A 16,630-nucleotide genomic window follows, 5' to 3' on the forward strand; every position below is an offset into this window, starting at 1 on the left:
AGCCTCTTAAACTAACAGAATTCTAACATGGAAATGTCAGGCATCAGATTAATGAAATAATTTCTGTAAGTCACGCCATGCATTGTGTTTGCTTACTCTAGTTGCACTTGGGTTTTAACTTTAGTAGTGTAACAGTTAGCTTTTGTAAAAGCTGTGGGCTCTATTTGGACACTTTACACATGGTCCCCATGATATCCCTGAGGATCTGTAGTTGCTTCTTGTCCCCCTTCCTCTCCTTTCTCTATATTGTCACCCCAGAATATAGAACCCAGACCAATATGGCTTTCCACACTTGAGCAAAATTAAATTAAAAATTATCTTTTAAAAATGCATGTGGCTCCCTTAAAAACTCTCTGTTATAAGTCAGGCCACTTACAAAATTGCATCAACTCCTTCAACTCTATGGTTGAAGAGTGGCTGGAACCCTAAAATGTTAGAGCTGCAGCAGATCTTGGGGGCCACTTGGTGTAACTCCTCCATTAAAAAGACTGCAAGTAACAAGGTTCGGGAAAGGAACTGACACATTCCAGTAAACTAGGAATGGCTTAAAGCTTTTGAAGGGTTTCTCATTGCTCTTTGAAAAACATCAAAATTCTTCCCAGGGCTCACAGAGCCTAGTGGCATCTGATCTCTGCAGAGCTAACCAAACACTTTCCTAGCACCCACCCTCTTCTTGAGTTCCAGCTACACAGGTCTTCAGCTTCAGGGCTTCCTCCTTCCTCAGGGCCTTCATCATGCTGTTCTCTCTGTCTAGAATGCTCTGCCCTCTCTACCTCCTGTTCATCTTCAGATCTCAGCTCAAATGCTGCTTCTCCAGAGTCAGGCTCCCCAGTTCTCATATCTCCAAATATCACCTTTCCTTATTGGTCTTTATCATGGTTAATTTTTACACTTATTTATGTGAGCACTTGGTTCATATCTTCCTGCCCAACTAGACATAAGTTCCATCAGGGCAGGAGTCCTGTGTTTATATTCTCTTTTATAGTCTCAGCACTTAGCACAATGCCTAGGAGAGAATAAGTACTCATTAAAGAGTTATTGACTGAGTGAGTCTATAAACCAAGTTAAAACAAAAGTTTAAATCAAGATAAATCATTATGTAATGAATGGCTCAGTTGAGGGTATAAACTTGCTTTTTGTTTCTAAGCTACTTTGTACCCTTGGCCTCTGCTACTGGAATCTTATGGAATTTGAATTAATCTTCACCAAGATGCTATATACTGTATATCGATCAGTAAACAATTTTAAATGTTTTTGTTAAATAAGTAATTGCGAAAGGAGATTTCTACATCACAAATTTGGATTTGAAGCCAACTTCAGTGAAATCATATTGATTAGCCTATAGCTATGGATAGGTTGGGCTCTGCATTGGAGCAAGGAGAGGTAGGAACATGTGTGATGAGAAAAGAAGAGAGAGGAGGGGGCTAATTTAACTACAAAATATCATAGACTTCTTAGAGTGATAGCTCTTATATTGTCCAGATGTCACCTAAAGTAGAGAAGCTAATCTTGGAATTGACAAAGGAAACAGTATAGGCCAAGTTGCAATAGGGAAACTAAATGATACTTAGTATAAGTTACACTTAGTATAATTTGCCCAGAATCATCTCCTTAGACTGCTGTAATTACTTTTTTTAGCAGTAGTGGAAAAGTGAGAATATAAAAGGAGAGAACTGGCCAAACCTTTGTGCAAATTTTGAATAATCCCAGGATAGTTCTTCAGCAGCAATGTAATAATTTTTTCTGTTTCCATTGTTGCTGCGAAGGTACCATGCTGCAATGTTGTCAGGATTTCTGGAGGAGTTGATGTCTGTCCTGAGATCAGTTTGGTAAGGGTCATCATAGGTCACAAAATCAAATTCACCATAGTCTTCTTCACTGCTCTCTTCCTTCTGCCTTGGAATAATTTCAATGTAATCTCCATCATCTCTACTGAGACCTACTATGACCAGTGGATTAAATTCTCTTGGTATAAAAGTGTTATTTAGTGGAGAATGTGGTGGAGGAGATGGCATCTGACCAAGATCTGCATAAGGGAAAGTCTGACCAAGTTCTGGGAGAGGCAATGACTGAATAGATTCAGAAGTGTGGGATGTCTGATTGAGATCTAGAGGAGGTGATGTCTGCCTGAGATCAAGAGGAAGGGATGTCTGACTGATGTCTGGAGAGAGAGTTGCCTGGTTGAGGTCTGGGGAAAGTGGCATCTGACTGAGGTTTGGGGGAAGAGTCGTCTGGCCAAGATCTGGGGAAAGTGTTGTCTGGCCAAGGTCTGGAGAAAGGGTTGTCTGGCTGAGGTCTGGAGAGAGAGTCTCCTGGCCAAGGTCCTGGGAAAGGGCCATCGGGCTGAGGTCTGGAGAGAGAGTCTCCTGGCCGAGGTCTGGGGAAAGTGTTGTCTGGCTGAGGTCTGGAGAGAGAGTCTCCTGGCCAAGGTCCTGGGAAAGGGCCATCGGGCTGAGGTCTGGAGAGAGAATCTCCTGGCTAAGATCTGGGGAAAGTGTTGTCTGGCTGAGGTCTGGAGAGAGAGTCTCCTGGCCAAGGTCTGGGGAAAGTGTTGTCTGGCTGAGGTCTGGAGAGAGAATCTCCTGGCTGAGGTCTGGGGAAAGCGTTGTCTGGCTGAGGTCTGGAGAGAGAGTCTCCTGGCCGAGGTCTGGGGAAAGTGTTGTCTGGCTGAAGTCTGGAGAGAGAGTCTCCTGGCCAAGGTCTGGGGAAAGTGTTGTCTGGCTGAAGTCTGGAGAGAGAGTCTCCTGGCCAAGGTCTGGGGAAAGTGTTGTCTGGCTGAGGTCTGGAGAGAAGGTCTGGCTGAGGTCTGGGGAAAGTGTTGTCTGGCTGAGGTCTGGAGAGAGAGTCTCCTGGCCAGGGTGTGGGGAAAGGGCCATCTGGCCGAGGTCTGGAGAGAGAGTCTCCCGGCTAAGGTCTGGGGAAAATGTTGTCTGGCTGAGGTCTGGAGAGAGAGTCTCCTGGCCAAGGTCTGGGGAAAATGTTGTCTGGCTGAGGTCTGGAGAGAGAGTCTCCTGGCCAGGGTGTGGGGAAAGGGCCATCTGGCCGAGGTCTGGAGAGAGAGTCTCCTGGCTAAGATCTGGGGAAAATGTTGTCTGGCTGAGGTCTGGAGAGAGAGTCTCCTGTCCAGGGTCTGGAGAAGGGGTGGTCCAGCTGAGATCTGGATAGAGGGATGGCTGACTGAGGTCTAGAGAGGTAGTTGTCTGCCAGACTTCAAGTTCCAAGGAAGGGAACGTTTGACTAACATCAGTAGGGAAGGCCTTGTTTCTTAGGTCATAGTCGGGTATCTGGCTGGGCTCTGGAGGAGGAGATCTGTGACTGGGGACTGTAGTGGAGTGCGTTGGATCAGAGTCTTGAATAGGGAATGTTTGATAGTGTTCCTCTGGGCTCACTGTCTGATAAAGATCTGGAGGGGAGCTTGTCTGACTGGTGTCATTTGGGGGGTTTTGATCACCATCAGGAAGTGAGGCCATGAGGCTAAGGTTCATAGAGGGGAGTGTCTGATTGAGGTCTGCGGGAAGAGATGTTTCATTGGATGGGTGGAGTAACAATGAATGATTATGTCTCCCATCTGAAAATGGGGTGTTGGCCTCTACTCTCAGAGGGTGAAAACTCCTTGGAGATAGAGGAACATGGTGTGCAGGCTTCTCTTCCTTTTTCTTTCTTCGTGTCCTAATTAAAAAAAGGCCTTTCTTCAATCTACTATTTCCTCCATCTCGTCTTCCTTGTAGAGGTTTATGTCTAGTTACAAAAAACGTTGGGTGGCCACTCTGCTTTCCATGCTTGTCTTTAAAAGGGATGTTTTCTCCCCAAGTCCTTGAGTCATTCTGGGGGCTGTTTGGCAGCTTATTAACAACCTTAACTTCATCAGCATCTTGGATTATGTCATAACTGCCTTTCTCAGAAACCAAATGCCATTCCCCATTCAGAATCTTAGATGGATCCTTTTGTTGTAAGAGTAACAGATCACTGGGAAGGTTCTCCCAGGGCCCTATTCTGGAAGAAGAAGAGTTGCCTTGGCTTAAATGTCTACCAGTTTTATGTGCTGGGAATTCCATCTGGGAGAACCTATGCTTTGCTCCTCGGCCTCTTCCTGCCTTGAATCTTTTACGTTTAGCATGTTCTTGATTTCTGAATTCTTCTGTACCAAATGGAAGCAGGCTTATCCCTGTGACATCTGAGTATAGAGGATCTTCTATAGAGTCTTCAGAATAAGGGCTGGAATGCTCTGCTGTGGGAGGGTTGAGAACTGAGTTCTTATCTAAGCTGGTGTGTCCTAGCGGTGGACCAGCTGTGGTGGCTTCTGGGTGAGGAAGAATTTTTAGAGGTTGTGCAAAGTTATTGGCAATAAGCCTGCTAATGTTACCTGGGGAAGAAGAATTTGAACCAACAGTTCTGTTGGTACTTGGAGGAATGAATTCAGAGTTGTTCTCCAGAGCCAGGGCGGTAAGATTGAACTTATCTTCCTCCTGCTTTGATGATGAATTTCTGAATGACCTGATTCCTAATGATGAAGCCAGTGTGTTCTGGTAATCATAGTCAGCATCATTATTTTTATCTTTGATTTCTGAAGATTCACGCATTTTCCTTGTAGTTATGGATGTAGATCCTGAAGGTTCGTATATAATATCATATGAGTCATCATTATAATCCCGGATACACTTAACATCCCTGAATCTCAGCCACAGTTTTTTGCTTCTTGGATTGGAATTCATGGTAGTTAACATCCAAGTTCCTACAAAATAGAGACAGAGAGAACAGAGAGCTCTGAGTACAGAAAAAGGTATAAAAACCCTATGGTCCATTGTGGCAGATAATTTCCAGTGAACTTTCATCAGGGATACTGTGGTCTGTGGACCACAACTGATCTGTGAACTGTTGTTTACTGTTCCACAGTGACATAAGGAAAGAAATCAAGAGTAAAGTGTATAGGAAACCTTTTAACAGTTTGACATTTCTATGACATCCAATCATGTGATCAGCATACTTATCTCATTTAACAGAATATAGACCCAAAGTATTGGTCAGTGAAAATTAGGGAGAAAACAACTTTCAGCACAGATAGTTTGAGAGTCACTATTTTAGAATATATTTTTAAAGGGATGAATCAAGAATGAAATGGACTTTGAATATCATAAGCATCTTGTGAGTTGCATATTTTGTTAGAGAACTGGAGTTAGGGGGAAGATGATGATGTTTACCCCCACAAATAAGAGACATATAGATATTTCTAAGTAATAAATAATTCAGGTGGGCCTAGGGCAGTTTTGAGTTTCTTTGAAATGGTATGATTTGCTGGCACACTGAAGATTTCCCGGAAAGTCTTCAATAGTTACCACATGTTGATTGTCTACTGAGTCCTAGGCACTTGGCACATATAACAATTAATGGTCAAAGCAACTCTGTAAGGTATTATTATTCTGTTTTTCAGATGAATAAACTGAGGCTCAGTGAGGTGGAGTAATTTGTCCAAATTGCTACACAGATATCAAGTGGCAAAGCAGGATTTGAACCCAGGTCTGATGAATTCCAAAGCCCATGTGCTTTCCATGACACTGTTGTCCCTGAAGCCAGCCTCTAAGGCACTATATCAGATGACCACTAACCCTAGGGTGGGATGGCTGTCTTATAAAGCTGAAAAAGGCATTTTGATAAAGGAAATGCTCTTTTGTGGCTGAATGCTCACGCTTTCTTCTCAAAGTCATGCCTTATCTTTTTACTGTTGTGTCTTTACTTCTCACTTAGCCCAGAGAAGGATAAATAGAACGCACAGTAAAGGACTGGACCCATTTAAGTAATTAATTCCCCAAATAGAAATCATGAGTAGTCCTGAAAAGAAAGCCTGCAAGGGATCAGGGAGAGAAGCCCAGGAACCATGGTAGTCTGGAGAGCTGCAGCAGACCGGGTTGATCAGGGAGTCCCCTTTAAGTGTCCAAGCTCTTACCAACATTATCCATTGTGACGGTCACAGATTCCCCACGCATGGGGAAGAGGGTCAAGGTGTCCTCGTGTTTCTTTCCATAGATGAATGAGTGCCCAGTGAAGTGAATGGTCAAAATGTCATTCTGGGTTCCCATACTGCAGAAGTGCCACTGGACGGTGTCATCAAAGCAGAATCCTAGTGTGGGTATGCTCTCAGGCACATAGCCATTGATAGCTGAAAGAGTGAAATTTGTTGAAACATCCGGCCTATGCCAACAAAAGGGAATGTGTCTAACTGTACTTACGGTAAATATCCCAATGGTAATTTGGTTGCATCTAAGCAGTGATTATCTGAGATAAGCTTTACCAAATGTAACATGTAACTGGAAGATCAAACTCAGACTTTTCAAATGAGAGCTTATTCTCCTAAGTTAGCCAAGGGAGAAATGTCAGGATAAAGACAAAGCCTTTTCATTCACATTGATTTATTTATTCATTTGTTAAGTGTATATTAAATATTTTGTACTCTAGGTTCTGTTTATAAAGATATTCCGAAGGTAACTTAGAATTTTGTCTAGAGTAATTTTACCTGGAGAAAAAGCATAATATAAGAAATACAGATTCTTGACGCATTAGTTATTTTTTTTCTTTTTCTTTTTTTTTTAACATCTTTATTGGAGTATAATTGCTTTACAATGGTGTGTTAGTTTCTGCTTTATAACAAAGTGAATCAGTTATACATATACATATGTTCCCACATCTCTTCCCTCTTACATCTCCCTCCCTCCCACCATCCCTATCCCACCGCTCTAGGTGGTCACAAAGCACCGAGCTGATCTCCCTGTGCTATGCGGCTGCTTCCCACTAGCTATCTATTTTACGTTTGGCAGTGTATATATGTCCATGCCACTCTCTCACTTTGTCCCAGCTTACCCTTCCCCCTCCTGTATCCTCGACACATTAGTTACTGAATGCAAAGTTCCTAAAAATGAAGCATATTTAGCACATTTTGCAATTTTAATTGCTCTGTCTTAGCATTTATATAATCTCTAGTTTGCACTCAACTATCAAGTTCAGACATTTTCATTCTCTTTCCAAGGGATACAGTTTTAGTCAGTATCATTGTCTACTTATATACTAAGCATGATAATAAAATCACAGATATGATTTCTATAAGGGCAGGGTCCATGTCTGCCTAGGTTACCACTATAGTCCTAATCTTAGTACAATGCCTAGAACTAGTGAGAACTTAAATAGTTATCGAATAGCTGACATAATGTGTTTTTAGTTTGTACCTCATTCAGGAAGCTTTTCTAAATGGTCTATAGCTGCACTAATTTGGTAGCCACTAGCCACCAGTGACTATTGGGCACTCGAAATATGGGTAATCTGGATTGAGATGTGCTGTGAGTATAAAATACACACTGGATTTTAAAGATTTAGTAAGAAAGTAAATCTCATGAATTTTAATATTGATTATATGTTGAAATGATAATATGATATATTAAACATTATTAGATAAATTTCATATATTTCTCTCTAATTTTTAATATGCCTATTAGAAAATTTTAAATTATATTTGTGGCTCATATATGTTCTAATGGACAGCACTAGTCTAGAACTATGACAGATTCATTGCCAAAATGAAATTAAGTACAGAAAGCTGAGGCTAACTCCCTGTTTCAAATTATTTTCCTGGCACCTACCAGTTCTGAGAATCCCCAATTGTTAGTTGTCTGAAGTTATATGAACAGACCATGGAGAAACCATCCTCGTACCTGTGGTTACTTATCAGAGAAAGTGATAATAGTGACTCTCAACTCTGAGGAAGGGGACGATGACCATTGTGGCGAAGTTTGCTTCCAGCTGGCTCAGTGAAATCTCTCCCAGACTTCCCATACCAGTGGCTTTGGGCACTGACTTTAAAACTGTAGCAAAAGCCTGAACCTTGGCTCAGGGAATTCTTTCTGTTCTGAACTTCTTACTGCATGCTTAAAACTTCTTTATGGATTGACTTTCCAAGACTCATGTCTCCCCATATGCATTTTGCCTTAGTTTGATTTGACAATCCACTTTTGGATTACTTACCCTGTTTCTGCCCTGGCAGAAATAAGAAATAGACAAGACAAAAAAGTAACTAAAGGAATAAGCGTTGTTACATTCATGCTAAAGAGGACTACTTAATATTTCTGCCCTGGCCATACAGAGTATTCACCTTGCACCCATTCTAAAATCCCCAGATACCTCTGACCAAGGCCTCTTCCCTCACCATCCATCCCTCACCCTGTTCTTACCTGCTCAGAGCAAGTGCACATGCACACGTGTGCGTGCATGCACACACACACACACACACACACACACACACATTTGGAGCAAGAGACCAAGAAGACTTCTAAGGATAACAAGCTTTTTACCTCATGCTGTAAAAAGATTTCTATAATATCACCCAGTAATTTCATCACCAAATCCCTATACTGGAAGTGAGGGTAAGGGGTGAGTGGATTCTAATCCATGTCTCTTCCTCTAGGAAAGTCACACTTCAACCACAGGAGTGAAAAACTGATGGACAAAAAGAGTGCTCCGACTTACTGCTCATGATGTTTGACTCATAAAACTTGGGGTCATCACGTTTCACCTTCTCAGGATTTTCACAGAACTTGTAGATGTTGTCCTCAATGTACCAGCTCTTGTTCTCATCAAACACAGCAAACACAGCCTGCTGCTCAATGTCTGCTGCCCTCTGGAGGGTAAAAGTGCTGTGTTCAGTGATTAACGTCCTAGCAGATTGATTAACTACAACCCTGAGTTCTCAGAAACCAAAGGGGTACAGGTCTTGGGTCCAGTGAAGCCATAAATTCAGACATCTGTGAGAGCCCATTGTGTACAAAGCCCTTGTTAGAGCCAAAGGTAGCATGTCAAGGCAAACAGAGCAGATCAGAAAATTCAGAGGCTAAAATATCCTAATAGAAAAATCCCATTTCAATGTAGCACCTGTAATTCTGTTTATCTCTATCACCTTTCAACTCGAATGATTGATTGGATGTGCTCCAAATAGTTGCAAAGGATAAAAAAGAAGGGTGCCGTAGGAAAGTTTTATATCTCTCCCTACCTGTTTCCTTTCCTAGCTCAATAAATTAGGGTCTTCCAAATGTCTCTTTCTGCTTTTTCTAGGCATATATTTATTTTATATGCCTTGGGATGAGACTTCTTTGATTATAGCTTAGCCTAATTGGGAATTTTAAGTTAATGATATGAGGCTTTTATTCTTCAATGATGATAAAGTCAGAAGATCCATATTTTTGTTCACATTTTTCTGTATAAATTGGTCTTGCTAGAGATAGACCATTGTCTGGGTTCAACTTCCTGAGAACCATTGTCTGCAAGCTATGTCTGCCTGTATCTCTCCTTTCTCTCCCTATTGCAGGTCTCTAAAAATAACAAGGACTGGTACAGAGCTTTACACTTTTACCAGATGGCACCTCATTGAGCCGTGAAACAACCCTATAAAATTTTTAGGAGGGGGTAATACCCCTTTTTTTTTTTTTGCATATGTAATGTTTTATTTCTTGAGTACATAGAAGTCTGTTTTATTCTTTTCTGTAACTTTTTGAATATCTGAAATATTTAATAACAAGTAATGTTTCTATGAGCTTTAATTTTGATTTTTAAAATGATCCATACAAATTTAGAAAAAGTGGAAAACATAGTAAAGTACAGAGATAAATATGTAACTAATCAGTAACACTACCACTCATTAATTTTTTAAAAATGGGTAATACCATTTTGATGAAAGGAAGAAATTAAGAGAAACTAAGTGACTTGCTCATCACATAGCACGGACAGATCTGGAATTTGAAACAAGCAAACAAAATACAGTATCACACTGTAGACTTGCTTTTCCAGTGAAAGTCCATATGGAAATAGACAAGACAAAAAAGTAACTAAAGGAATAAGCGTTGTTACGTTCACACTAAAGAGGACTACTTAATATTTTCTGGTTCTCTAGAAGCAAAAGCCCCATTATTTAACAAGGAGAACTAATCTGTTCCAGATAGAAGAAATTCCTGGAATTTCTGAAAGGTTACTTCAAGGACAAAATACCTGTATGCCTCGCTTATCCAAGGATCTGCTCTTACAAATTAAAAGTAGCCCTATCAGCCCAGAGGCAATGTCCCTTGTGATGTCCACATTACTATAGTATGGTCTTGTTAAGCACTGAGCATCATTTTCCTTGGGTTCATCAGACTCTAGGATGTTCCACTTATAAGTATAGGTTTCCCCTGGTTGAACTGCTTTGATCATGGTGTTACTGCCTGAAAGAAAATATAGTCAAAATTGTTTTCAATTTTCAAAATTATTTCATGGAAATAAATTAAATAAACAAATAAGTAAATAATAAATGAATGAATAATTTAAAATAATTGAGCTCTTGTTAGAATCAAAGTTGGAAAAGGAATATTATTTTTATATTAAGTTCCACTTGATAGAACTCTGGAGAGCATGTAGCTATTACATATTCGTCCACTAGAGGCCACTTATGGCACTAACAAAGGACACCATATTTTGTAATCATTAGGGTAAAAAAATCCCTGAAGTGAGCAGTGTTTGGTTGTGACTTTGAGGATACCCCTATACGTATACTACCTGACTGTATAAGTTATACTACTGGGCAAGGAGGACAGTAGAAAATTATGGCAACCTCTCAGAAGTCAATAGTTTCATTCAGTAGAAGTGAAAGGTTCAGACCTGAGGTGGAGGAAGAGTTGACTTCATCTTCATAAGGAGAAAAGGTCACACCATGAGGGTAAATGCTGTAGCTGCGGCTGGCCATATTTTTGAACGTGATCTACAAAATTAACTCAAATTCATTATTTCAGGATTTAAGGTCAATCATGAGAACAGAGGATGCTAGCTTTGCATATTTACTTGTGGGATAGTGTGTGTGTGTGTGTGTGTGTGTTTGTGCATGCGTGTGCGCGTGTGTGTGTGTGTGTGTTTATGTCAATGCAAACTAATGCTGTTTATCTGAGTGGAAACCTCTCCCCATCACCTGACAGGCGCATCTGAGAGAGTTCCACTCACATAGAAAGGTAGAAAACGGAAAGAGAAGTCTAACCTTAGAAGTGACATTTTCCTCACAGTATATCACTCTCTCCAAGTTGGTCACCATCCCCTGTCCCCTCTCCTTTCTTGGACCACATCTGCCTTTGAATCTGCTCCTTCTCTTCTCTTAGACCATGATCACCTTCACCAGCCTGCCCGATCCCCCAGAACCCTGTCATCAAGTCATCTTCTTGATGGGGCACAGAAAATAGCGAGATCCTGAATTGCCAATGAGGCATATTTCCACTTTCTAAGAGTACCTAAAAGGGATCAGAAATGAGGGAAGGGAAAGAGAACAGAGAAAGGCTGCATTCTGCCCTTTTGTTATTTTTTAAATGAACAGAATTGGCCTTGTCTGTAGATATCCTCTTGGTTCATTCCCATGAAGAGGTGAAGGGAGGAGCTTTATGCACACAGGAGTCCTAGTTAGCCTGCTTAATCTTCGGAAGAGAATTTTATCTTCTACTTGCTTGCCAAAGCATCTGGATCATGCTTAATCTGCAGATGATCTGCATTCTAGAATCTTGCCAAAGATTGCAACTTTCAATTCTCTGCCGTCTAGTTCTTATCAGAAGATAAGTTGATGATGTGACACAGCGTTTAAGGAAAACTGTCTGAAGAACGCTCAGTGCTCTTGAAACATATCAAAATGTACCTTCATCAGAGACTAATCATCAGAGAACTACATACCTAGACCACATTGATGAATTGTTTTCATTCAGTTGGGTTATGTTCTCAGCTATAATGAGAAACATTATTTTAAAAAGCTTTGTAACTTTTAAATTTATAAATTTCTTTTATAAATTTATTGTACCAGTAGGAATTTATCAAGGATTCCATCTACTACATCACACAGCATCCTCTTTCTTAAGGATCCATGGGAGAAATTCCTCTTAAGTCTCAGTAGCAGGGGAAACTGCTTTTTTTTTTTATGACTACTGTGACTCCTACCCTGACCTAGTTCCCTTTTTACTTTGGCTGCTAGAAAGCTTAGGACAAAATTTGTTGACAACATTACAGGAGCATATGCTATGTGTTTCATTATACTTATCTTATCCTTGGCTTTATTTCCTTTGTCCCCACATTATCCTTCACCCCAATTACATTGGCTCCTTGTTTTATTCCTTTATAATTTGATAAACTGTCTCAGATTGTTTGTTTTATGAGATAGGCTACAATAGGTGCAAATACTAAATAAAAATTAAAGCTGTATTTCAACTAAAAATTATACGGACACATTAAAAAAATAACCAGTACTTATAATCTTGTTTTCACTATTTAATTTCTTCCATGGTTCTATATTTCTGTTACTTACTTTAAGTGTGTCTCTGACCTGGGCTCTGATAATAGGGCCCAAGATCCCATCTTGTTTGTTATCGGGATTCTCCAGGAGTTTGGTGAAGGATGCATCTTGGTACTGTTTGTAGACAACCTTCTTATAATGTTTTCCAATTTGGTTTGAGAAATTATCCAAATGCAGAGATCTGTACTTTCTTAAAGTGAAATAAAATTTAAAAGATTAAATCATTTTCTCAAGTAGAGACCCCAGTATGATAGGGAAACCCTTATGCTTAGAAGTTCTGCTATTGAATTAGCTAAAATGCTAGTTTCCTTAAGGAAAACAAACAAACAAACCTTAATGTGGTTTGCAAAGTCCTGATACCTTCTCTCTAGTTGGAAAACTGGAAACCTGTGATCTGTCTCCTCCACCATTGATAAAGTCTTAATCATGGTTAGAACCAGCTACTTAGATCTTCCTGTCACTATGGTTTCTAGAGTGGACCTTCACTATCTCTGAAAGGTCTACCTGGATGAAAGGATGAGAAACACTATGAATTTTTCTTAAGTATTTCTTATCACTTAACTTATGATATCTTTATTGGCTTTCCAGGTATTTCTCAGTCTCTAAAAGCACATTCCCACTCTAGGAAGCTTCTGCTGTCTTTATTAAACATAAGTTCTGTGCTGTTGGGCTATCTCTTCTACCATCCACCCAATCCTGGTGCCATCTGAAAACCAAATGCCTTCACCCATCTTCTGTAGCTACTGCAATAAATGATTTGGGGGAAGCAACATGAACCACTTTCCCCCTTGGTCCTTTTTATAGCCTTAGTTTGCAAAAGCAGAGTTCCATTTTATGCGTTTATTTTACACAATGAAAATCACTGACTACTGCTAGAAAGTTCTGGATTCTTATCCCAACCCCACTTCCCTAACCCTTTCTGCATTTTTTAAATATTCACTTGTATTAATTTCATGTGTATAATTCCAGAGCATCTTTATGCAAATATGACTTGCAAATATAAATATTCTTATCCTTTCACTCCTTTCACAAAAGGCAGCTATTTATGTATTCTATACTATACCTTGAAGGTTTTTTTGCATTTTTCCAGCTTTACTGAGGTATAATTGACAAATGTATGTATTTAAGGTGTACAACATAATAATTTATATATGAATATATGAGACTACCACAGTCAAGCTAATTACCACTTCCATCACCTCACCTAGTTACTAATTCTTTAAAATTTTGAGAACACTTAAGATATACTGTCTTAACAAATTTCAAGTGTACAATACAGTGTTATTAACTATAGTGTTACTAACTATAACAGGTCTCCAGAACTTATTTATTTTGAAACTGAAGGTTTGTATACTTTGATCAACATCTCTGCATTCCCCTCACCTCCCAACCCCTGGCAACCACCATTATACTCTCTGCTTCTATGAGTTCGACTTTTTTAGATTCCACATATAAGTGAAATCATGCAATATTTGTAATTCTGTGTCTGGAATATTTCACTTAGCCTAATGTCCTGCAGGTTTATCCATGTTGTTACAAGTGGCAGGATTTCCTTCTTTTTTAAGGCTGAATGACATTCCATTGTATATATAAACCATATTTCTAAAAATTCATTTATCCATTGGTAGACACTCAGGTTGTTTCCATATGTAGGCTATCATGAATAACACTGCAATGAACACAGGAGTGCAAATATCTCTTTGATATACTGACTTCATTTCCTCTGGATATATACCCAGAAGTGGTAGTTCTATTTTTAATTTTTTGAGGAAGCTCCTTACTGTTTTCCATAAAGGCTGCACCAATTTACATTCTCACCAACAGTGTACAAGGATTCCATTTTCTCCACACCCTCATCAACAGTTGTTACCTCTTTTTCATCCTAGTCATCCTCATAGGTATGAGGTGATATCTCATCATGGATATGATTTGCATTTCCCTCATGATTAGTGATGTTGAACACCTTTTCATATGCCTATTGGCCATTTGTATGTTTTCTTTTTTTTTTTTTTTTTTACCACAGTTGACAATATTTATTTTTTAATTTTTAAAATTTATTTATTTATTGGCTGTATTGGGTCTTCATTGCTGTGTGCGGGCTTTCCCTAGTTGTGGCAAGTGTGGGCTACTCTTTCGTTGTGGTGCACAGGCTTCTCATTTCAGTGGTTTCTCTTGTTGCAGAGCACAGGCTCTAGATGCGCAGGCTCAGTAGTTGTGGTGCACGGGCTCAGTTGCTCCGTGGCATGTGGGATCTTCCCAGACCAGGGATTGAACCCGTGTCTCCTACATTGGCAGGCAGATTCTTAACCACTGCACCACCAGGGAAGTCCCTGTACATTTTCTTTAGAAAGATGTCAGTTTAGATCCTTTGCCCATTTTTTTTAATCAGGCTATTTTTGTTTGTTTGTTTGTTTTGCCATTGAGTTACATGAGTTCCTTTTATATTTTGGATATTAACCTCTTATCAGATATACGGTTTGCAAATATTTTCTCTCATTCTGTAGGTTATATTTTTATTTTGTTAATTGTTTCTTTTGCTGTGCAGAAGTTTTTCAGCTTGATGTAGCCCCACTTGTTTATTTTTGCTTTTGTTACTTATGCTTTTGGTGTCATACCCAAAAAAATCATTGCCAAGACCAATGTCAAAGAGATTTTCTGTTATGTTTTCTTCTAGTGGTTTTATGGTTTCAGGTATTACATTTAAGTTTTTAATTTATTTTGAGTTAATTTTTGTCTATGCTGTAAGTTAAGGGTCTAATTTTATATTTTTGCATATGGATATCCAGTTTTTCCACCATCATTTACTGAAGAGACTGTCCTTTCCTCATTGTGTATTCTTAGTGCCTTTGTCAAAGATTAGTTGACCATATATGCATGGGTTTATTTCTGGGCCCTTACTTCTGTTTATTTGGTATATGTGTCTGTTTTTATTCCATTATTATACTGTTTGATTACTATAGCTTTGTAATATAGTTTGAAATCAGGAAGTTTGATGCCTCAAGCTTTGCTCTTCTTGCTCAAGATTGCTTTGGATATTTAAGGTCTTCTGTGGTTTCATCTGTTTTTTTTCTATTTCTTTGAAAAATGTCATTGGAATTTAATAAGGGTTGCATTGAATCTGTAGATCACTTTGGGTAATGTGGGCATTTTAACAAAGTTAATTCTTCTAACCCATAAACACAGGACATCTTTGTATTTGATTGTATCTTCTTCAGTTTCTTTCATTGCTGTCTTATAGTTTTCAGTGTGTAGATCTTTCACCACCTTGGTTAAATTTCCTAAGTATTTTATTCTTTTAAAAAAATTCTATTGTAAATGGAAGTATTTTCTTAATTTCTGTTTGGATTGTTCATTGTTAGTGTATATAAATTCAACTGATTTTCATTATGTTCATTTTCTATCCTGCAACTACTGAATTTCTTTATTCTAACAGATTTTTGGTAGAGTCTCAAGTGTTTTTTTATATATAAAATCACATCATCTGCAAATAAAGACGATTTTACTTCTTCCTTTCTGATTAGGATGCCTATTTTTTTTTCCTTGCCTGATTGCTTTGGCTAGAATTTCCAGTACTATGCTGAATAAAAGTGACAAGAATGGGCATCCTTGTCTTGTTCCTGATCTTAGAGGAAAAGCTCTCAGATTTTCACCACTGAGTATGATGTTAGCTTTGGGTTTGTCATATATGGCCTTTATTGTGTTGAAGCACATTCCTTCTATACCTAACTTGTTGAGAGTTTTTATAATGAAAAGATGTTGAATTTTGTTAATTGCCTTTTTTTTGCATCTATTGAGATAATGATATTTTTATTATTCATTTTTAATGTGGTACTTCTAATTTATTGATTTGCATATGTTGAACCATCCTTGAATCACAGGAATAAATCTCACTCGATCATCATTTATGATAATTTTAATGTGCTGTTGAATTCAGTTTACTAATATTTTGATAATGTTTTTGGCATCTATGTTCATTAGGGATATTGGCCTGTAATTTTTTTCTTGTATTGCTCTTATCCAGCTTTGGTATGAGAATAATGCTAGGCTTGTAAAATAAGTTTGGAAGTATTCCCTACTCTTTAATATTTGGGAAGAGTTTGAGGATTAGTGTACAATATACCTGTGAAGCCATCTGGTCCTGGGCTTCTTTGTTTGGAGGTTTTGGATTACTGATTCAATCTTCTTACTTGTTATTCATCTGTTCAGATTTTCTATTTCTTTTTGATTCAGTCATGGTAGGATATATGTTTCTAGGACCTTTTTCCTTTCTTCTACTTATCCAATTTGTTGGCATATAATTGTTCA

At 38.8% G+C, this 16,630-nt stretch overlaps 1 protein-coding gene across 3 annotated transcripts in view; it reads right to left on the reverse strand.

The window, feature by feature from the left end:
• Positions 1-16,630, reverse strand: part of F5 (coagulation factor V) — an 85,931-nt gene that overhangs the window by 21,064 nt on the left and 48,237 nt on the right. For all 3 annotated transcript variants that reach the window (XM_067728589.1, XM_067728588.1, XM_067728590.1), the window contains exons 8-13: positions 12,338-12,515; positions 10,666-10,765; positions 10,021-10,232; positions 8,509-8,659; positions 5,942-6,154; positions 1,684-4,732 (exon numbers count right to left, since the gene is read on the reverse strand). In XM_067728589.1, coding sequence (XP_067584690.1) covers positions 1,684-4,732; positions 5,942-6,154; positions 8,509-8,659; positions 10,021-10,232; positions 10,666-10,765; positions 12,338-12,515 — 3,903 coding nt within the window. The remainder of the gene's footprint in view (positions 1-1,683; positions 4,733-5,941; positions 6,155-8,508; positions 8,660-10,020; positions 10,233-10,665; positions 10,766-12,337; positions 12,516-16,630) is intronic.

Source organism: Pseudorca crassidens, chromosome 2, assembly GCF_039906515.1.
Source record: "Pseudorca crassidens isolate mPseCra1 chromosome 2, mPseCra1.hap1, whole genome shotgun sequence".
Classification (NCBI taxonomy): Eukaryota; Metazoa; Chordata; class Mammalia; order Artiodactyla; family Delphinidae; genus Pseudorca; species Pseudorca crassidens.